Genomic DNA, 23,041 nt, shown 5'->3' on the forward strand with positions numbered 1-23,041 from the left:
ATGTCCCATTGGTTGCAGCAGGGATCATATCCTTTTCCCCACCTAGATGCTTCCTGTTAAGATTTCAGGACTGGGGGGCTAGAAAACAAAAAACAAAAGCTCCAAACATTAAAAAAAGTCACTTGATTCCTATAAAGTTGGTTTAATGTGACTGTGCTAATTGACATTTCTAAGTGCAGTGCTTTGAAACTTATACTTTGCATAGGCCACTTGCTTTTTAAACTTAATAGTAAGTAATATCTTCAAATTAGATACGCATTAAGTATAAGTTGTGTGTATATGTGCTTCTTCATAAAATGGATTTCAGTCATCATATAAAGAAGAGATAAAGACAAACACCTTATTTTACAATAATATTTAATTATTTGAAATTTTATACAGATAGCTTTTAAGCTCTCATTACAAATAATAACCAAAAAAAGGGATCAAGAATAAGAATATGCAAGCAACAGTGTAACATTACCATGACTGTTTTTAAGACTTAAAAAGATGCTAACCAGAACATTAATATTACTTTTTGTTTGTTTGTTTTAGACAGGGTTTCTCTGTGTAATCTTGGCTGTCCTGGACTTGCTTTGTAGACGAGTCTGGCCTCGAACCCACAGAGATCCACCTGCCTTTTTTTCCCCAAGTGCTGGTATAGTAGGCGTGTGCCTTTGCACCTGGATAATATTACTTTATTTTAACAATGATTTCTTTTATTTTCTATATAGTTCATTATGCCATTTCCTTGACTTAAGCTTTATATACTCTTTGGGATTGAAGACATGGTGTGTACATAAAGAAGCTAAAAGGATGCAGATGGAATACATGTAATAAAATAAGCAATACCCAGCTGGAGGAAGAAAGGGACTCAGCTGGAGGGGGTGGGGAGTTACAAGGGGGTGCAGTGTGTAGGGGAATGAACAGGAATGCTATGCTAATGATAGACATGCACAAAGATGCCGTGCTGAGAGCCAACCTGAACAGTGGATAAAGTCTGATGCCATCAAGAAATATTGATCTCTATGCAGATTTATCTCCCTTTCAAAATATCAAGAGCACAGCCCTTTGTTTACTATGCACCTGCCCATTCACAAAGTCATTCTAGAGTATGGGATAGAGCAATTTCTTGTCAATTGAGAAATCGTTTGACCACCAGGGAATGATATGAAACATAAAGGCATTTTCACACTGGCCATTTGTGGCCCGCCATCTCTGTTTCTTTGGATACTAAGTTTCTGCCTCTTAAAACTTGACTCTTCATGGTAATTCGGAGGATGCTGAGTTCAGGAAAGGTATTTAGACTTCATGTTCCAGATGGTTGTGATTTGCATGCCGAAAGAAGTGATCATCAAGTTCTCTGATCTTGGGAACCTTGAAAAGCAAAAGCGATAGTGGGACACTTAATGGTTCTGTCACTGAGCCTGTCCTGAGTTGGTCTTGAGGCAATGGTATTTTCTGTAATTGTTATCTAAGCTTAGAAAAGCTCCAAATTGAAACTATTTGAATTAAAGTAAAATATAAAAACAAATCATTTATTTCACAGACTTTAACTGCATTCCCTCTTTCCCAAACCCAGTCTTTCTAATAATCTGTTGAAGCATCTGTGCCACTTAAGATGTGCAGAAAATGCTTTGAGGGAAAGCAACAGTAAAGTTGAAAAGCAGAATGTGAGGTCCAGAAATAAGTTGAAGTTTCTTAGTTAGATGTGTGTACCACCACAGCTGACATGGTATCAAGAATTTAGCAGTTGACAGGCCAAGTGGGTAAACAGCAAGGTAGCCAGCAGCTGGAAGGTTGGAAATGTAGCAGTGGACTCAGCAGCGGATCCAGAAGAGGCCTTAGTAGAAGAGTGCTATTGACAGTGCTTGCCTCCAGATTGGACCTGTCCCCACAGAAGCATGGTTTCTGTTCAGTGAGTGGTTTTGAGCACCCAGCACCCAAGAGGCCTAATTTGTGCCCCGTGTCTGCTTCCCAAAGTAGTTTGATTCCCGACTGGCCCTACTATGTACCAGAAACAATATGCCAAAGGATGGCACTCTGGTTAGTCATCCCAGTGGCAGCCAAGTTGTTGAGATGATCTCAGATGAAGAGGAAGTTGGATAGTTTTAAAGCAGCCAAAGTAGGAGATGGTGGCCAACAGAAAGAGAGAGAGAGAGAGAGAGAGAGAGAGAGAGAGAGAGAGAGAGAGAGAGAGAGAGAGAGAGAGAGAGAGAGAACAGAGCTAAGACTAAAGAAGGGGAAAAGGCAAGGATTCAGTAAAGGGGACCTAAAAGCCTGATCAAGTCTCTTAGACCAAGGATCTAGGCCAAGGATGAGAACAATAGCATGGTTCACTGCCAAGGGTAGGGTATTAATCCCAATAATGGTCCTGGTACTCCAATTCTATGTAGGGGCTATCTATAACTCCACAGGGCATTTGCCACTGTTTCTACCTAGCTGCTATTCCTGCAGATGCTGACAAACAGAAAAGAGCAGAAGTTTCTGAAGACCAGCAATTGAAGAGCTCCTCCTTGCCTACCCATGATTTTGATGTGGAGGAGCAAAAAGCATCCCTGGCAACCTGAACCGTGACAGAACCATCATTTACACTCTTGTTTTGAATCCTGTCCATTACCTTCCAGTAAACAGAATCGTCATAGCAATACTCATCAGGAGGCTGATCCCAGATAGGTAACTTCAGAATTAGACCTGTGAGGGTTGAGGGATAGCAAAGCATGTGAAAGAAGAAGGCTTCTTCCTTACTTAAAATACTGTTGGGAAAGCATCCATTTTAGACAACATAATCAGTTACCAGAAGCTTCATGCATTTGGGAACTTACAAATGAACTTGCACCTTGCTCATTCCTTCTTCTAAGTAATGGAGTAATGGGGTACTGGCAAGACTTTACATTGTATTATTCCTGCTATTTTGAGGTTATCTTACAATGGTCTGGAAGTACAAGCTCTTCCATATTAACCTTCCAAGTAGCTGTGGTTCCAAGCATGTACCACAAAACCCAGATAAATGTTAAGTTTTGATGCAGACCTGTAACCAAACCTCCAATAATTGCTGATCCAATGGAAGAGCCCAGTGCTGCTGCCTGCATAGCCATGGTGGACCTAGGAGATCAAAGCAGAAGAATTAGATGCCTTTCTAAGAATGAATGACAGCAAACAAACCTTATCCACTGAAGGGATGTGTGCTCATCATCTTGAGGACAAGTTATTGTTTTACATAAAAGCAAATGTGTAGTCACTGGTTTTGCTTTTTTTCCTTTTCTATTTTTATTTTCTTTGTCAATCACTAGTCATGGTTAATAAAGTATTCTTTAGGAAGAATTAAGGAATTCCAAAGAATTGATCTTTGATTTGATTCATTCAATAATTATCTATTAATTATCAGTTCCTTTTTTTCTGAGACAGGGTTTCTCTGTGTAGCCTTGGCTGTCCTAGACTCACTTTGTGGACCAGGCTGGCCTCAAACTCACAGTGATCCACCTGCCTCTGCCTCCGAGTGCTGGGATTGATTAAAGGTGTGCGCCACCACGTCTGGCTAAGTATCAGTTCTTAAACTTCTAGACAGAGTAGGTGAAATCATGTCTAAAATAACATGGCTGCCATTTCCTCACCACTCTACATAAACAACTAAGAGTGAAATTAGAAGGTTCATTAATAACAGAAAAGCTGAATTCAGCATATATGTTAAGGAGAAGGCACTGAATAACTTGAAGAATACATTGTTTATACTAGAGTTAGTAACCTTAAAACACTGGGTCTCAACCTTTGTAGTGTTGTGACCCTTTTAATACAGTTACTCCTGTTGTGGTGACCCCTAACCATAAAATTAGTTTCATTGCTACTTGGTAACTGTAATTTTGTTACTGTTATGAATAGTAAAGTAAATATGTGATAGGAAAGATAGCTGATGTGATCCCTGTGAAAGGGTTCTTTGACTCCGAAATGGGTCACAACTTACTGTTTGAGAACCATTGGCTTAAAATAAAGGTAATAAAATATTGGGCTAGGGAGAAGGCTCAGTGTGTAAGGAAGATTGATGCCAAGCCCTACAACCTGAGTTGGATCCCTGGATCCACATGGAGGAAGAAAATAATCAACTCGGGCAAATTGTATTCTTACTTGCAGATGCACACTATGATGTGTATACTCACTTGCATACACATGCTTGGGCACATGCATACAGAGTAAATAAATAAATGTAAAATTGTAAAACATCATTGTGAGTTGGGCATACAAGAATGTGATAAGTGGCTGTGACATGCATAAGGCTAATGAATAAGCAGCAAGTGAACTTTGAATGTGGTGGTATCGCTAGCACAGTGCTTTGCTCAAAGCAGGCAGGTAATAGAGTTGATAAAAGATTAAAGGAGTGAGTCTGTGAAATGAGGTGACTAGAAAAGATTCATCGATGGCATTCTCTGATTTATGTCTCTTTGAGCTTAGAATGTTAGCAGCAGCAGAAGCAGCAGCAAGAGCAGCAGCAGGAGCAGCAGCAGCAGCAGCAGGAACAGCAGTAGCAGCAGCAGCAGGAGCAGCAGCAGCAGAAGCAGCAGCAACAACAATAACAGGGCCCCCACACCTGTGTTGTATTCCAAGAAACACAATTTCTAAGCCAGGGGTAAGAAATACCCATTGGTAGTTTACTCACACATTAGACTTTCCCAAGTATATGGCCACAATGCTAGCAAGGCCTCCAAACACACCAGGTAAGCCATGTAAGTTATGAACTCCACATGTATCTCGGATCATCAGTTTTTTAGCTAACAGTGGCTAAGGGTGTAAAGGAGAGGAAGGTCATTATTTTGTGAGGCACGCAGAGTTCCATACAGAAGCAGACAACTGTGCAGAAGAGTGTAACTTTATATTCTTACTGTGCATCTATAAAACATACACTACGGTGTAACACAGTACAAGCAGGGGGTTAAGACACTACTGTAATGAGCCAAATTTGTGTCTCTATCACGTCCACGTTGACTCTTAAAATTTCTTTTTGATTTCCTGATATAAGCAGCTAAAAGCCACTCATTAGCATAAATCCCACACATAGTACATTAAAAACAAAAACAAAAACAAATATGGGAGGAAAACCCTGGAGGTCTGCTCTACCTCAGCGTTTGTTTACCCTACACCTCTGCTGTCTGTTGGTTTGTATTCTCTGGCCTCATCTCTCCATTTCTTCCTGGGCTCAGAAGGAGACATTTTATCTAAGGCAGTTTTCCTTTGCAATAAAAATACACTCATGAACAACACCTTAAATACAATTGGTGATAAAACAGTCCTTAGTGACTGGATTGGGATGGAGTGTCTTCGCCTTTGCACCTTCTAAGAACAGGTCACTTGCCTCATTAGAACTTAAAACCCCAAATAAGCCACAGGAGTAAAATATTCTCTGGAACTTCTCTAAAGAAACTGAGGCACGCCCTCAGCATTGACTTCATGCTAAATTACTAATAACCAAAAAAATTACTAATAATCAGTATTAGATTTTCTCCTGCCACACTGAGGGCAGGAAAGAGAGTCATTGCATGGTAGGAATATGAGCAGTGTTTCGGAAAGGAAGTCAAATTGCCTCCAGGGAAAGGCACAAAGGGAACGAAGTGCCACATCTCTTTTCTCCCTGCCCACTGGTGGGACATGAGAAGACTGTGGGGCATATTTAAGGTTTGGTTCAATGTAGGTATCATACATACACTGAGGCACTTGTATCCAAGCACAGAGATGAGTCCTGCAATACTTCCAATGGTCATAGCAGCATACAGGTTGATTTCCATGTCCACACAGGTGCCCACAGCGACACCTCCTGCCAGAGTAGCATTCTGAATGTGGACCTGCATGGAGGCGAGGGGCATGAGCAATATCAAAACAACAACAACAACACAAACAAACAAAAACAGGAGGAAGGCAGCATGCAGTGAACACCTATGTTAGCTCTTAGTTGAAACACACACACACACACACACACACACACACACACCTTTTTCTCTTTTTGAGACACAATCTGGCCGTAAATGTCTGACATTGGAAGGAGAACCAATTTTAGTTCCCCGGAATTCTCAGAAGCTACAGTCTGGGTATCTATCTGTCATTTTAAAAACAGAACCTGTTGAGTATGATTTTCAAAAAAATGTGTTGACAGTTGTCTCTTATGACGTAAATTGTAAAAAACTGAAATATATGTCCTCAACCTTGCTTTAAATACATAGCATAGGAGTTTCAGGGATGACTCAGTTATGAGCACTGGCTCCTCTACCAGAGGACCCAGTTTCAGTTCCTAGAGCCCCCACACTGGTTAACCACTGTCTGTAACTTCAGTTACAGGGGATCCAATGTCCTTTTCTGGCACCCATGGACCCTGCGTGCATGTGGTGCAAGACATGCTTGGAGGCAAAAATTCATAAACTTAAAATAAAAATATATAAATCTTAAAAATATGTACAGCACAGCACAGCATTCATTTCCTTCCCTAGGTTGGAAAAGGAGAGAGCTTGGTGTGGGTTTGCCCTGTACGACCATTTCTCTAACTTACAGGCAAGAAGCTCAAAGCAAGGAGTTGAACTCAAAAAAAGATGTTATGCTACTTTTTGGGCACATAGAAATTGCAAAAATTACTTTGGAGAATTTTATATGCCTGTATTCCTCCAGCATTGACACCTTACATAAGCACAGAAAAACAAATCTATTATTACCTCAACCTATTAAGTATCTTATTTGGATTTTACTAGCACCCAAATTTTCATTTTTATTTTCTAGAGCCTTATCTGGGATTATTGTTTCTGGTTTGTTTGTTTAAACTTTTTTCTTTGAAAATCATGCATCTATACAAATATAATCATAACTACCTCCTACTTTCCTCCTCCAACTCCCCGATTATTACATGTATTATAACATGCCCCCTCCCTACTTCACATTTTTTGATACCCCACCAAGTTCAGGTGGAGCTGCTCATCCACGCTAGGGTGTGGGGCCATCTAGCGGAGAAAGGAAACTTTACTGGCTCCTTAGTACTTGGAGAACACTTGCATTTGGGAAAATGGAACCACCATCCACCCTTACCTACTCATGGACAAATCAAGTCTTGATGGGAAATTTCTAAGAGCACTTAGTTTTATTATGAAATAAAAAAAAACCCTATATGTCTGATTTATATGTGACTGCATATCCTACAAAACTTCAAATTCTTTCACTTCATTTTTGTAGAATAGATTGTGAATGAATGGATATTATTTTCCAGCCATACTCCAGAGACTTCTATTTTGTAGGTTGTCCTGGTCTGACAAATAATGACTTTCTTATCTGAACAACTGTTGACACTGAAGTTTTCATTTGTTTAATATTGTTACGTACCATATCCAGCCTGCCTCGGCGCTCAACAAGGCTTGACAAGGCGTAGGCTACGACCACACAGGCAGCAAGGGATGTGTATGTGTTGACAACGGCCCTGTACTGATTATCTCCAGGTGCAGCAATTGCTGAATTAAAGCTGGGCCAAAATACCCATAGGAAAAGTGTTCCTGTAAATCATAAATGGTATTACTTATTATAGGAGAGACTACGTTAGAGGGCAGTGTGCTCCAGGAACTGATGTCTGTGACTTTAAGCTTCATCACCTAAAATCCAGGCAGAGCAAGGAATACTTACCCAGCACAAAACAAAGTGACTCCAGAAGAGGCCTTCTGAGTATCTTCACACGTACGTTCAAGTTCAGGTATCACCAAACACACAAGCATCAGGTTCATTTTTACTCACCGATCATGGCAAACAAGTCAGAGTGATACACAGATTCTTCATTTTGGTGTTCGTATCTGAGGCCAGGCCGATATAAGATGATTGCTACAGCTAAACCAAAGTAAGCTCCAAAGGCATGGATTGTCATTGATGCCCCCGTGTCAGAGGCCTGTTGGGACAAAATGGCATTTGCATAAATGAAGGTGAAACTGTGTCACATTATAGGCAAAAACACAATGAAAGAATTGCCTGGGCAGATGTTAAAAAGAGAAAACCAGGTAGTAAAAATAAGAAAAAGTACTGCAAATCCTTGCAGACATGCAGTGGTGAGGTACCTCTTGTGATGTGATTGCTTAAAAAAAAAAAACAAAAAAACAAAAACTAAATGTCCCTGAACTACAGGATTTGTAACACTGCGATATATTAGTCATCTAATAAAGTTGTGTTGGTTCTCAGGTGAGACCATTTTCCTAAAGAGCCAGGTCCTGACTGGGCACGCAGTGTATGCTAGGCTATTTCAGGTCCCAGGAATGCTCAGTGAACTATGAGGGGTTGCACTTGACACAAAACAAAAACGACTTACGCTTATTTTGGCTTTGCAGTTAAAGTTCACTTAACTATAATGTGAAGACTGGAACCTCCAAAGGGCCACTTTCCCCTCGTGGTTCTACATCCTTTTGAATACTACATGAAGACCCACTGAGCTCCAAAACTGATTTGAAGAGATGCATTTTGTACCCTTTTTTTTTTTTTTTTTTTTTTTTTTTTTTTTTTTTTTGATCTTATATGGATTTAATCGAGTACTCTCCATTTTGTGTTTCTAGAGAGAAAGTTCACGATGCTGAGCCAGGAGCAATTCTTTATACAAACTAAGGTAAGTGAACGAAAGCATCCCAAATTTACTTCAGATTTTCAGAGTGGAATAAACAGAAGAGTCTCCCGGCTTGTTCTATCTTTGACTAGACAAAGACCCAGTGCTCTTGAAAAGCACCTTCAGTGAACTGAGTTCAGTTATCACACCAGCACGTATATGTTCTCATCTTCCATATAGCAACCTTGTTTCTCTTTATCTCATAGTTCTAGGACAGACATAGGTGGCCATTAATTATATTTTGACTTTAAAACACCAGGTAAGTCTATGTCCATCTAGAAATGCTCACCTATTTGTAGCAAAAGAGCCCTTCCTGTTATTTCCTTCTCAGAATCCATCAAATTAGGCTTCAGTTAAGCAACATATGGAGCCTATAGGGCCTTTGGTCAGTCTCCTCTTCATACCATGGTAACCTGACCAGCATCTGGACCATCCCTCTCATCTACTGCAACTCAAGTTCCTCCTTTAGTCCCCTACTCCTGAGGAACCTCTGTGCGTGAGATTTCTTTGGCATTAAGTGCATTTGTCCTTTTTAGTGACTTGTGAGACTCCAACATACTAGCTTCATTGTCACCTCCTCAGAGAATTCCTTTTTTGATTTTTCAGTCTACATTCAATAGTCTTCCTCATAACTCCACTTCCCACTGTGTATATGCTATATCGTTGGGTGTGTGTGAAGGCTACAGTTTAGACATGCAATGTCTCCCAAAGGCTCAAGTGTTGGAAGTTTGGTCCCCAATGCATCAGTGTTCAGAGATGTGGCTTTGGGAATGTAATTGTATCATGAGGGACTTGATATCTTCAATGGATGTACTGACTGAAGGATCTGAACTGAGCAGGCAATTAGATTTCGGTGAAAACTGTGGGAAGTTTGTCATTAGGAGAAGGATTTTTGTCCCCAACCCCTTCGCTTCCTGTCCACCAGGAGGAGAGCTTCTTTACTCTAAAGCATGCCACCAGTGTGAGGGCCTGCCTCACTATGGGACCAGAAACAATGGTGCCAAAGTCCTATAGGCTGAAAACTCCGAAAGCTTGAACTGAAATGTACCTTTCTTCTCTTCCCAGATAATTTGTCACAAACAAAAAATTTAACATGGAGAGGATATATAATTATTTGATTTTTGTCTAATGCACTGCACTTTAAGTTTTATAAAGACAGAGACCTTAACTAATTTTGTTTTTGAGTGAATCACCAATACTTGAAAGAAAGTTAAAATATTAGCTCTTGAATCAAATTTTAAGTACAATTATAAATAAAAAAAATATACATCAGAATGGTCAGAAATATGCTATTATCTTCAAGGAAATCAGTGACATTTTCATGGAAGAAAAAAATGAGCTTATGTAAGGGCTTTATGTGGGACTATTTGCATAGCTGTTCAAATATAAGTGCATGTTAGTTAGTGATAGCCAAGACAGTGTAATCAAGTGAGTGACACAGTAACAAAAATGGGGCTCCCCTCCAGACTCAGGTGAAGCCTTTAGCATCTGTGACCATTGTACTGTGGACAAATAGTAGTGACAATGATACTTTCCTTCCATGATTTTGCAAAAATGAGATGAAATCCTGTACAACTCCTCTTGCCTTGTTTTGCCATAAGCACTCCCCAGAGAGTGGCTATTTTTGACTATTTGGTGTAGTGTCTCTCTTGCCTTTAGGCAGAGTGGGTACCCATGGCATGTGGTGGCCAGAAATGATAGTCAGAACATAGTATGCATATATTTTCTCACCCTTACCTCAAATATAGTAGCAACCAGATGTTCATTGGCAGCAAAGGCAGCAATTTCTAGAATCGTCATGATCAACATTTGGCTGGGGCTTGTTTTTCCCAGGACAGCACCAAAAGAAATTAGAACCGTGGCTGTACTGAAGTCTGCCTGTATCATACTAAGGGCGAAAGAAAGAGTAAATGGAAAAAAGAGTAAATTGCACACCGGAAATACCGTAGTAAGCTGTATCTTTGAATGAGGTACTAATCCTGCTCTTGAGATTTTGTCTTCATGATTTAATTACAACCTGACTAGGAGTTAAGATTTCAGCATACGACCTCGAAGGTGAGGCCACAAGCCCTCAGATTCCAAGCTACTCACTTCATGATTCCGAAGCGAAATTTCTGTCCATGGCTGTGAAGGAGTCCCTGCACAATTGTACCCCATTGGAGCCCCAGAGCAGCAAGAAAGAGATTGAAACCAACACCGCTGAAGCCATATTTCTTCAGGAAGGTCATGAGGAATCCAAACCCAACAAATATCATGACATGCACATCTTGAAATACTGAAAAAGAGTAAAGGGGGAAAAGATTTGAGGAAAAAGCCCAAGGAGTCATGTTAATCTATTTAGTAAATGCTTTTACCTTTGCATAAAACTTCAAGAGGAGATCATTAATTGCCATGGTTGGTTTTTTTTGTTTGTTTGTTTGTTTTGTTTTTCTGTTTTTTGTTGTTTTGATTTTGACAACTTGACACAAGCTAGAGTTATATGGGAAGAGTGTCCTGGATTGAGAAAATGCCTCCATCAGATTGCCTATAGGCAAGACTGATGTAGGAGGGCCAGCTCACTGTGGCTATGCTATGCCTGGGTAGGCAGTCCTGGATGGTATAAGAAAGCTGGCTGAGCCAACCGTAGGGATTAAGCCATTTAGTAGCTATCCTCCATGGTGTTGGCTCCAGTTCCTGCCTTCAGTTTTCTGCCTTGAGTTCCTATCATGACTTCCCTCAGTGATGACCTTAGAAGTGAATTAATCCTTTCCTATTATTTGTTGATTGAAGGAATTAGGGCATTTTCATCCTTTGTTCCCTTGAACTTAGAGTCATGGCTCTGCATATAAGACAAAAATAATGAGAGTTTGATGGAAAAACATATTTGAATGAACCTAGTCTCCAATTTTCAAATGCATGTAATAGTATACATTCTGGGAATTTTATCCAAACAAGAAAATAACTTTGTAGCATTTTAAAGTCATCTGACAGCAGCACATAACCAACAGGCTGTTTCCTCTTGAGGAGCAAATCCTTGTCTTATTGTCTGGAATCCTCAGCTTAGCCTTCCCGATTCTATTATGTGGATTTGTGATGTTGCTTATTGTCTGGGGACTTCAGTGTTTCGTCTGCAAGATTGAAAACTCCTACTTTATAGTCTTATTTCCAGTCGGATGACTTGCTGTTGGAGAACTCATACAGCTCAAATAAATCATAATTTAGCCTGAGGAGGCCAAGTTTATAGTTGGAAAACATAACACTTGAACTTGAATAAACCATATAAAATTAAATTTTAGCAATGAAATTAACATTGATACAATATTTTCATGTATATTACTTTGGGCTTTTCTTTCTTTCTTTCTTTCTTTCTTTTTGTGTGTCTTACTGCTTTGCTTGTATAATATGGTTTCCAATTTTGTGTTTTTGTCAGGTTTCTGTGTGTATGTGTTTCCTGTGGGGATTTTTTTAATCTATCTCTCTATCTATCTACTAATTAATTAATTTTTGCCTCCTAGTCTGTTTTCTAGAGTAAGGGAGAGAGAAAGGGTGTGGAATAGCATGGAAAGAGAGGTAGGAGGAATCTGGGAGGGGTTGAGGGAAAGAAAGATGTGATCAAAACATATTTTGCAATTGTTTTTTCAATTAAAAGAAGAAAAGGGAGTGGATAATGTTAGAGAATTTTTATGGTTCAATTTTATACATAGAATAATAAGTTGATTTGAGATAAAGCCAGAAACATGCAAAAGCAGAGAGAATTGAAATATGTAACTGATGGATGGACATTAAACTTTGAAGCCAAGATTTAGGCAGAAATGGGCAAACAGGGAAGATGTATCTAGAAGTTTTTTTCTCAGTGAAGCTGATGTTAGAAGTCAAACTAATTTACACAAACGGTAGCGCAACATTTGAACTCAGGTCTGACTTTTCCAATCCCTTCGGTATTTAAGCAAGGTAGGCATGTCAAGATACTCAAAGCAGAACACTGGCTTTGGTAGGCATTAAGTAAGTCTTCCTTAGCCTGTAGCACCTCTTTTCCTTTGTTCTACAATCAAGCTGAGAGGCTGCAAGTGAGAGACCCTGGTCTCCACTGAAGCTTGCTTACTTTGCTTAAGGTTACTAAGTACCTGGAGACTCATGGTTTAGAAAGGCTTTTATCTCCCATTTGCCCTGGCTCCCCTGTTGGCAGCCCTGCATTCTGCAGTCACTCTGGAAAATGGTCTCAGCTTGTTTGAAGTCGTAGCCCTGTCCCGGAGCAGTGTTCACCAAAACTGACGCAGGACGACACATTCTGTTCTTTCTTCTAGGGCTGGAGAGTAAGTACTCCCTGATGCTGGCTGAGCCATGAGCCTGTGTGGGATTAGCCATGGCCTTTCTCTCCCCAAATGTGTCTCGCATTGTTACTGGCATTAATTTCACCTTGTACTTCGCTCAGGAACCTCAGAACCCGGAAGATACTTACTGCTAAATAGCTGTAACCAAACAAAACAGCAACAAAAAGCTTGCATTGCTCTTCCTTACCATGACCTTGCCAAATCCTTCTGGAACTATGTTATCTCCTCTTTTAAGGACAGTTTAGATTATATATTGTCCAAATGGTCGTCTAGCCCTGCATTTTGTTTTATTTATTTTATTTTAGTGTGTGATTAGGAGCCCAAAGTCTGGTTAGGGAACTTGTTTTTATTTGTAATCATAATGCTAGAATAGACAAATCCAGTTTTCCTTACACTATGATTTACTTATTTAATTTCCCCCTTGGTATTTGCATACATGAATAAAATACATTTATGTCTCATCAGAACTCTCTTCTTCGCGTGTTTCTTCTTCCTCCTCCTTTCTCTTCTTTTCTTTCTTTCTTTCTTTTTTAATTTTTTTATTAATTTATTCTTGTTACATCTCAATGGTTATCCCATCCCTTGTATCCTCCCATTCTTCCCTCCCTCCCATTTTCCCATTATTCCCCTCCCCTATGACTGTTCCTGAGGGGGATTACCTCCCCTTGTATATGCTCATAGGGTATCAAGTCTCTTCTTGGTAAAATAATCCATTGTGTCTCACGGGTATAGGGCACCACCCACTGGAGTATGGGCAACAACTTCTTCTCCTCTTTCTTCTCCTTCTCCTCCTTCTCCTTCTCCTCCTCCTCCTCCTTCTTCTTCTTTGTTTGTTTGTTTGGTTTTTTTTTTAGACAAGGATTCTCTGTGTGATAGCCCTAGCTGTCCTGGACTCACTTGTAGACCAACTCATAGTGATTCACCTGCCTCTGCCTCTCTAGTGCTGAGATTAAAGGCGTGTGCCACCACGCCAGGCATGGGCAACTTCTTATGGATCACAAACCTGAAGAAAACTGACACTTCCTCCCCAATGGACCATCAACTGTTAATAGCTACTCATCTGAAGGCACGGGACCCTGGGTCTCTGCCCTTCCATGCTGCAGCATTGATTGGCTTGATCTTACTTAGGCCTGTGCATGAAAGCCATAGTTGCTGTGATTTCAAAACTGCAAATGTCATGTCCTGAAAAGATTATTTTGCAGGAAACTTCTCTTACCTCTGGCTCTAACAATCTTTCCATCTTCTCCTATGTCATGTTCTCTCAGCCTTGGGGAGGAGGGAATGTGATACCGATGTCCCATTTGGATACTTTACTGATACTAATGTTTTAATTCAGTATTCAATCTCTCTCTCTCTCTCTCTCTCAATGTTGTATTGTCAGGTTTTGTGTGTCAACTTGACACAAACTAGAGTCATCAGAGAGGAAGGAGCTTCAGTTGAGAAAATCCTTCTATGAGATCCAGCTGTAAGACATTTTCTTAATTAGTGATCAATGTGGGAGGGCCCAGCCCATGGTGGGTAGTGCCATCCCTGGCCTGGTAGTCTTGGGTTCTATAAGAAAGCAGGCTGAGGAAGCCAGGGGAAGCAACCCAGTAATCAGTGCATTGACTCTGCATCAGCTCTTGCCATCAGGCTCCTGCCCTATTTGAGTTCCTATCCTGACTTCCTTCAGCGATGAACAGTAATAGGGTAGTGTAAGCTGAATAAACCCTTTCCTCCCCAACTTGCTCTTTGGTCATGTTATTTTGTTGCAGTAGTAAAATCTCTGAGACAAAGATATTTTTATATTTTTCTTAGAGTTCTTTTGTTCCCTTCTGTTGTCTACTAGCTTTAAATTATTCAGTATCAAACTCAATAAAAATATTTTATCTAATTTTGTAATGCCCTGAAGGTTATATCTTCACTCTTATTCATGGAAAACTAGACATTTTACATGTGGCAAAAGATCCCAAAATTTCTCCTGCCTACAGGGTGTTCAGAGGCAAAGATGGAGCTAAGATTGAGGGAATGGCCAACCAAAACCCTGGCCCTACTTGAGATCCATCCCATGGGAGAAAAACAATCCTTGACACTATACACTCTGCTATGCTTGTAGACAGGAGGCTAGCACAACTCCTCTGATAGGCTTTATCTAGCAGCTGATGGAAACAGATGCAGAGAGCCACACCCAAACATTAGACAGAGCACCTGGAGTCCTAGGCAAGAGTTGAAGGAAGGATTGAGAGAGCTGGAGTTATTGACTCCACAAGAAGACCTACAGAGTCAACTAACCTGGGCCCATGGGGCCTCACAGAGACTGAACCACCAACCAAAGAGCATGCATGGACTGGACCTAGACCCAGCACAGATGTAGCAAATACACACACAACTTGGTCTTCATGTGGATCCCCAACATCTGGAGCTGGGGCCCTCTCTGACTTGGATGTGTCTTTGGATCATGTTCTTCATAACTGGGCTGCCTTGTCAGGCCTCAGTGGGAGAGGATGTGCCTAGTCCTGCAATGACTTAATATGCCACGGTAGGTTGATACCTATGGTGGACCTGCCCCTTCTCTGAGGAGGAGACTGCAGTGCTAGGAGCAATTGCATGTTGGACTGTCAGAAGCAAGCAAGCGAGCTTCCTGGAGGCAGCCTACTCATTTTTTTTTTTTTTTTTTTTTTTTTTTTTTTTTTTTTGGTATGGCTGATAAATGAGTGTATCCCTGGTTTAGGCAAGGCCCAAGGATTTTGCCTCAAGACTGCTTCTTGTTGCTGTACTGCCTTTCCATGGCTATCTCATATATCTGACATGGCAGAGACCTTCACTGTTTATCGCTTCACTCTGCCAGGCAGATTTCCTGAGGATTATTTTGAAGATATACCTTCATGACATAGTGCTATTTTAATGAACTAATGATTTCATAATCTTTGATGATGATTTTAAAGAATTTCTGACTTGATTCAAGTAATTTAAAAACTTTCCTATAGTATAGCAAAAACTACTAAGAGCTTTGTGAACCTGCATATGTCAAGCACTTGGTTCACACCAAGAGGGAAAACAAGATAAAACAAATAAGTGACCAAGGAAATACAGTCATTCTAGGTTTAGTCCAAGGGTAAAGCCCATGTGCATACTATAATGAGAAAGACCATATGAATATGAAAACAAAGAATAAATGGTTAGCTATATGAGACAAGACAGGCACCTGTTTCTTGGAAATCCCTTGACATAAAAAACAAACAAACAAACAAAAAAACCCAAAAAAACAACAACAAAAAAAACTCCTTCTTTGAACACATAACATACATTTGAAATAAGAAAAAGATAAAACTAGTTTGAACTCATAATGGGCTTATAGAAAAAAAACACTGTTTTAAACTTATAATAAACAAAAGTATCTAGTTAGATATAGTTCTAGTTAGAGAGCTTAGATTAAATAGTCCCGCTGTAACTCTATGTAATAACTGTTTCTATTTTTGAATGAGGTAATTTGCCCTTACATAGAAAACATTTTTGTTAGATAGTTTAAGAACCACCCCCAAAAGAACCCAAGACGAAATTAAATGTTTGTTGAAACTGTTTGCTTCATCCAAAAAAAAAAAAAAAAAAAAATGCATCTGTCTGTTTATATGACTAATTATCTGTATGTATTGTTATATGTATTTATGTGTATAATATATTTATATCTGTTATTTATGTATATGTGGATGAGTGGTGTCTTTGGGAGGTCCCTTGTTTTGTCTATCGATTGTATGTGTGAATGTGGATGTGCAGCCTGTAAAATCTGCTTGCTTTGTCTGCCAAACCGTGCGTATGTTTTTGCATGCTTCTAAGTTTAGTAAGTTTAGTAAGTGATAAGCAGCCTTCTTATTTTTTTTAAAGATGTATTTATTTACTATGTATACAGTGTCCTGCCTGCATTTACACCTGCACGCCAGATCTTATTATAGATGGTTATGAGCCACCATGTGGTTGCTGGGAATTGAACTCAGGGTCTTCACCCCTCTATTGGCTTTCTTAATTAAGTCTCTAGCTTTCAGCAAGCCTCTGCTCACTGCTAAACCATCAAATCAAAAGGAACCGAGGTGTCTCTTTTACAACCCCTCATCTGCTCACCACGGGATTTAGTTGATTAAGATCTCCTTCTGTTAAACAGCAAAGGTTCTCACCTAGAGAGCTGTTTTGGCAGCAGGAAAGCCAGAAGACATGAAGGATTCAGACCCTGAATCTGAAGAGCCATAGCAAGGCCACCGGCCTGGAACTTTAAGAGTTAAAGTGTAAATAGCCAGTCTGAAAGATGAAGAGTTAAAGTACACAGTGAACCAGCCTTGGTTTACCCTGTGTTCTGGAGCTGGCTTATAGCACGGGCACAGAAGAATGGGAGGGGTGTGAGGAGAGGGCTTGGAGTAGAGGAGGGGGGCTGCGTTGAGGATGTAAAGTGAAGAAATAAAGTAAAAAAAAAAAACAAGTTTCCATGTATTATCTGTAAACCAAGGTTCTATTTTTATTTGGTTTTTGCCTCCAATTTGTGTTACTGATTCCTACCACTAGAGGGCATAAGCGCCTCAGTTTATGGGGGCTGAAGGCTGTTGACGGTACCTGTTTGATAGGTACAGATTAAACAGCTCAGAAAAATCAGGATTGTATTAAAAGAGTTTGTGACTGGAAACTGGGCAAATGCCCACTTAGTTTTGTGCAACAAGGCTCTGCCTTTAAAATAATAAAGTGATAACGTGGGGAGGGGGGAGATGGATTTAATTAGGGGTTTGTAGGCTGGGCAGATTACTTTTCAACTTTTAAGAGTTTCCAAGGTCTGTCTGTCTGTCTTTCTTTCTTTCATTCTTTCTTCTTCCTTCCTTCTTTTCTTTTTTCCCCCTAATTACTAAATTTAATTTATTTTACGTTTCTAGATGTTTTATTTCTTCCTGTTTTCAAGTTAAAACCTCTCAGATACAAAATATACAAGCATTTCTCAAAAACATATTCCATGAAAAGTGCAGATGACCATTTTGTTAAAAAAAAATGAGTTCTAGTAACATGGCTTTTCTAATAGCACATAATTTCTTTAATATGTCGCTCTTCAAAGTACCATTTAAAAGTTCACAAAATCATATTACCCAAAAGCGTCAATTTCAGTAGCTGCACATTTATTTTTTATAGTTTCTGTGATATTAAGCTTAGAGTCATTTTTTCCCATGGGTGTCTGAAACTGCTTTTAAGCTTTATAATTTATTCAGAGTAAAAGGAAATAAGACATTTAACCTTAGTTTCACCAAGTAAACTTCTTATCCCATGAAGAATGTATTTTTACCCTTTAGAAGCTGGTTGACACTGGCCCGGGGACGATAGCACAGTTGGCCATGTGATTTCTGTACAAACACAGAGACTTGAGCTCTGCTCCTCAGACACCACACAAAAAGCTGGATGCAGGAGCACGTGCCTGTAATTCCAGCTCTAGAAAGGCAGAGAAGGGGAATTCCTGGGGCTCATCGAGTAGCTAGCGTCATCAGTGATTCAGCAAGAGAACTTCTCTCAGAATGTAAGGGCAGGCAGGAGGGAGGCAGGAGGGGAGGGAGAGGGAGAGAGACAGAGAGACAGGCAGAGAAAGAGACAGAGATGGATAGAGACAGTGACAGAGACAGAGAGATAAAGAGACACACACACAGTGAGAGAGACAGAGACAGACAGAGAGAGAGACAGAGATGGATAGAGACAGTGACAGAGACAGAGACAGAGAGATAAAGAGACACACACACATATTGCCTATAAGCACTTTTATCACTTTGTTACCTTATATTATCATTGTTTCAGGTTTTTTTTTTTTTTTTTTTTACAGGATCTCACTGTGTAGCCCTCGCTGTCCTGGATTTGCTTTGTAGGCCACGCTGGCTGTGAACTCACAGAGATCCACCTGTCTTTGCCTCCTGAGTGCTGGGATTAAAGGTGTGTGCCACCACTGCCTGGAGGTTGTTTCAGTTTTAAATAGAGTTTCATGAATGAACCAGAAGGGAGAAAGTTATTCTGTAACTAATTTTTAAGGTCTAGTTGTGTCTATAGCTTCCAGGCCTCCCATAAGGATAGAACTTTTTAATTTAAAGTCAGTACTCAAAGTCAGCACTTTTATATCTTATTGTAAGGTCATATCATCTATCTATCTATTTTGCTTTTTCTTTTGTGGTTTTTTTTTTTTTGGTTTTTGAGACAGGGGTTCTCTGTGGAGCCATGGCTGTCCTGGAGTTGCTTTGTAGTACAGACTGAACATGAACTCACAGAGATCTGCCTGTCTATGTTTCCTGAGTGCTGGGTTTACAGGCGTGTGCCACCACATTTGGCTTTAAATATTTTTTTAATATATTATACTATTACTGAAATTCCCTTCTTTCAAATAATGTGTAATTTCTTTTTTTTTATTAATTTATTCTTGTTACATCTCAATGTTTATCCCATCCCTTGTATCCTCCCATTCCTCCCCCCCCCCATTTTCCCATTATTCCCCTTCCCTATGACTGTTCCTGAGGGGGATTACCTCCCCCTGTATATTCTCATAGGGTATCAAGTCTCTTCTTGGCTACCTGCTGTCCTTCCTCCGAGTGCTACCAGGTCTCCCCCTCCAGGGGACATGGTCAAATGTGAGGCACCAGAGTACGTGAAAGTCATATCACATTCTCCACTCAACTGTGGAAAATATTCTGACCATTGGCTAGATCTGGGAAGGGGTTTAAAGTTTACCTCCTGTATTGTCCTTGGCTGGTGCCTTAGTTTGAGCGGGACCCCTGGGCCCAAATCTGCCTATCATATTGTTCTACTTGTAGATTTCTAGGACCCTCTGTATCCTTTTATTTTGCTATTCTCCCATGAGTCTCTCATTTAGAGTCCCAATAGGATTCCCTCCCCTCTGTCCCAGTTTCCTGGTAAGTGAAGGCTTTCGTGGGACATGCCCCTTGGGCTAGTATGCAGATATAAGTGAGTATATACCATTTGATTCTTTCTGCTTCTGGGTTAACTCACTCATTATGATCATTTCTAGCTCAATCCATTTATCCACAAATTTCGGGAATTCCTTGTTTTTAATAGCTGAGTAGTATTCCATAGTGTATATATGTAATTTCTAGTATATATTTTTAAATGGCATTTTGTTATATAATCAACAGAGATAAAAGCGTAGTACATATGCATTAGGGTATAAGTATTACAGGACTCTGAAAATCAATTCAACTAACATACCCATTACCTCTACATAGTTACAGTTATATATGTGTGTTGTGAGATTTAAGATGTATGGACTTAAAAAATTGCAAGCATAAGATACAGTATTAGCTCCCATGACAGTCTACACACTAAACTGTCAAAAATTCATCACTTATTATTAAGCTAGGGAATAATTAACATTTTTCGTTACTCCCTCTATCTTGCTTTTTGCCTCATTTTGAAATAAAATTTTGCTTAGACTCTTTAACACCAGGATTAATGCTTCAGTTTGAATTAGGAAAATTATTAAATTCTTATGGTCTATATAATTTTATTTTAATAACATTAATCTTCAAGAGTATTCTTAGTAGCTTTAAAAAATATATTGTCTTATATCCTCTTGTTGCCATGTACAGCAGATATTGGGGTCTCACTACAGTGATGTTGCAATTGTTTTATCTTTGACTAAATGTTTATAGTGCATTCTTGCTACTTAAAGTGTTTATTCCAAGCCAGGCATGGTGGGGCATACCTTTAATACCAGCCTCAGGGAGGCAAAGGCAAGTGGATCACTGTGAGTTTGAGAACAGCCTGGTCTACAAAGTGAGTCCAAGAGAGCCAATGTGGACAGAGAAATGCTGTCTTAAAAAGAAATAAACAAACAATAAAGTATTTAGTCAATGAGTGAATGGCTGAAAAATACAATATATATTGGGACAATTTTGAAGTAATCCTATTTATTTTATTTGCCTCTGAAATGAAAAGTATAAAATATAACCAAGAGTACTACCAAACATCTCTGAAGTATAAAGTCGACTGGGTTTAGAATGTGGCCTATAATCTTAAATCTACCTTTAAATTTGAATGTTGTAGTTTGCAAAGTTATCCTTGGTCATAACTCAAAAATGAGAAAGATTACACTATATGTACTCCTGAAAAACATAGACATGAAAGCATTAACCATTAAGCATTTAAATGACTTAAACATTTAAAGTTGTTTGAGCCTCATTTAAAATGTAGAAATAACGGTCTACTATTATCTCTCTTGGAAGAGGAGCTAATAAGTGTGTCAGGCTCATGATAACACTTCAGTAAATGGTTCTTACTGCATATTACCTATTTCCTAGTCTGCTTCTCTTAACTGGAAGCTCAATTGTTCTCCTTCAGTGTCTGTTCTCAGTGAAGAATTTTATTTTTAGGTGACCTGTTCACCATTTTCAATTAAAAAACTGTCTTTTTCATGATATTACAAAACACAGAAAACATAAATTATTGTTCCAGTAACTTCCTTCATCAGCCTAAATACCCCTTCTTATGCCTAAGGACCCATGGTGGAATTCTGGCTTCCCTTTCTTCACTCTGTCTTGCCTTTATCTCTATTGTACAGCATCTGCCTTTGGCTCTCTCATTTAAGGAAGGAGACCAACACCTTTCTTTCTTACAGAATGAGTAAAGAAACCCAAATAATAAAGATGGTTATATAGTGTTAGTAATGCAATGAATTAAAAACACATATAAATTATGTTATTTTTGAGCTTATTATTCTGACATTCGAACAAACACAGATTCTGACCAAACACTTTCATCATAGACAGAAGACAAGAACGTACTAGTGGGAACTTATAATACCCATGGTACACGTAACTACCATACAATTTTACCAGCACCTCAAAGGTGTGTAATACATATGATAGTATTTAAATATTTACATTCTGAGACCCCGAGGAACCCAAAAGAGGATAAGAAGCAAATTGCTTACTCACAGGGATACAACTGAAAAAATCGGTCCTCCTTTGCTGGCGTTGTGGCATTGATCTGCTGGGACGCATTCTGAGTTGTCTCATACTCAACAAATAATCCAAATAAAACTATCATAACAACTTCCAGGCCTATGGCCATGAGAGAGAATTTGAACCTCATGACTGTGGCGAACGACAAAGTTGCAGTGAGGCCTTCACAGGCTGTGTGGTGTTGATAAGAGCAAAAGACTGCTATGTATGTGGAATTAGGTTGCGCATTTGGAGTTTAGAGAAACCCAAGGATACTAACACACACACACACACACACACACACACACACACACACACACACACACGAAAAAAAAAAAACCACCCCAAACAAACAAAACAAAAAGACAAGACTAGTTAAAATGTTCCACCCACTGAAAACATTAATTTCTGTTATGTAATAATTTGAATGTCGAGGACTATACTATGTAGGTGCTGCGTATGTGTCTAGAATTGTATTTAACCAAATTCAATAGATACTTATTCAGTTCTTATTAAGTGCCGAATACTCTCCTAGGCTCTATAAAAGATACAAATTTAAATAAAAAATACAATGGATGTACCAATTTCCTTGAGGAAATTGGGGATTTATTTGAGACTGTAGAAAAATAAGCAAGTGGTTGTATGAAAACAAATAAGGGATGAAAGAATATTTATACGGTGTCTTTCAAAATGACTAGATGAGTTCAAAATCTCATCATATTAAGTGAGTGATGGACAGAATTGGAGATACTTGGTGTTTCAATTGGATTAATATGTATAATATATAACAACTATATAGGCATTGAGTTACCTTAACATGGCCTACAAAGCATACAATTAAAAATCAGGAAATGTGAATGCTACTGTTACCTCTATAGTGCATCATAGTATTTAGTGAATATACATTCTACCAAAGCATAATTTTAATATACTTTCTATTAAGCTAAGATCACTATTTTGTAAAATGGTGTTGGTGTGGAAACTAATGGCATCTTCTGTAAAACATAGATGGAACAGTATACATCTTAGAAAAACATGATATATTTAGGGTATGGCTATTTGTTAAGCAAACTTGGAAACTAGACCGGGAGAGAAGAGTGGGGTGGCTGGAAGTAATGCTATCTTGTTGACTGACTATGTAATCAAGGGCCATGCACACAGCATTGAGGATGCTGGATGTTAGTTAGTACTTTGTTGGCTACAAGATTATAAATATA

General features: G+C 39.2%; 1 protein-coding gene across 1 annotated transcript; it reads right to left on the reverse strand.

Annotated features, from left to right (window-relative positions):
- Positions 1-1,169: 1,169 nt before the first annotated feature.
- Rhag (Rh associated glycoprotein) lies at positions 1,170-21,989 on the reverse strand. The gene is made up of 10 exons (XM_051152575.1): positions 21,819-21,989; positions 10,670-10,853; positions 10,316-10,466; positions 7,729-7,876; positions 7,327-7,493; positions 5,673-5,810; positions 4,631-4,752; positions 3,011-3,084; positions 2,600-2,673; positions 1,170-1,356 (listed from the first exon to the last, which is right to left on the reverse strand). Exons 1-10 carry the CDS (start codon positions 21,973-21,975, stop codon positions 1,282-1,284), a joined length of 1,290 nt encoding a protein of 429 aa, XP_051008532.1. The 5' UTR covers positions 21,976-21,989; the 3' UTR covers positions 1,170-1,281.
- Positions 21,990-23,041: the final 1,052 nt, after the last annotated feature.

Source organism: Acomys russatus, chromosome 11 (assembly GCF_903995435.1).
Source record: "Acomys russatus chromosome 11, mAcoRus1.1, whole genome shotgun sequence".
NCBI classification, from domain to species: Eukaryota; Metazoa; Chordata; class Mammalia; order Rodentia; family Muridae; genus Acomys; species Acomys russatus.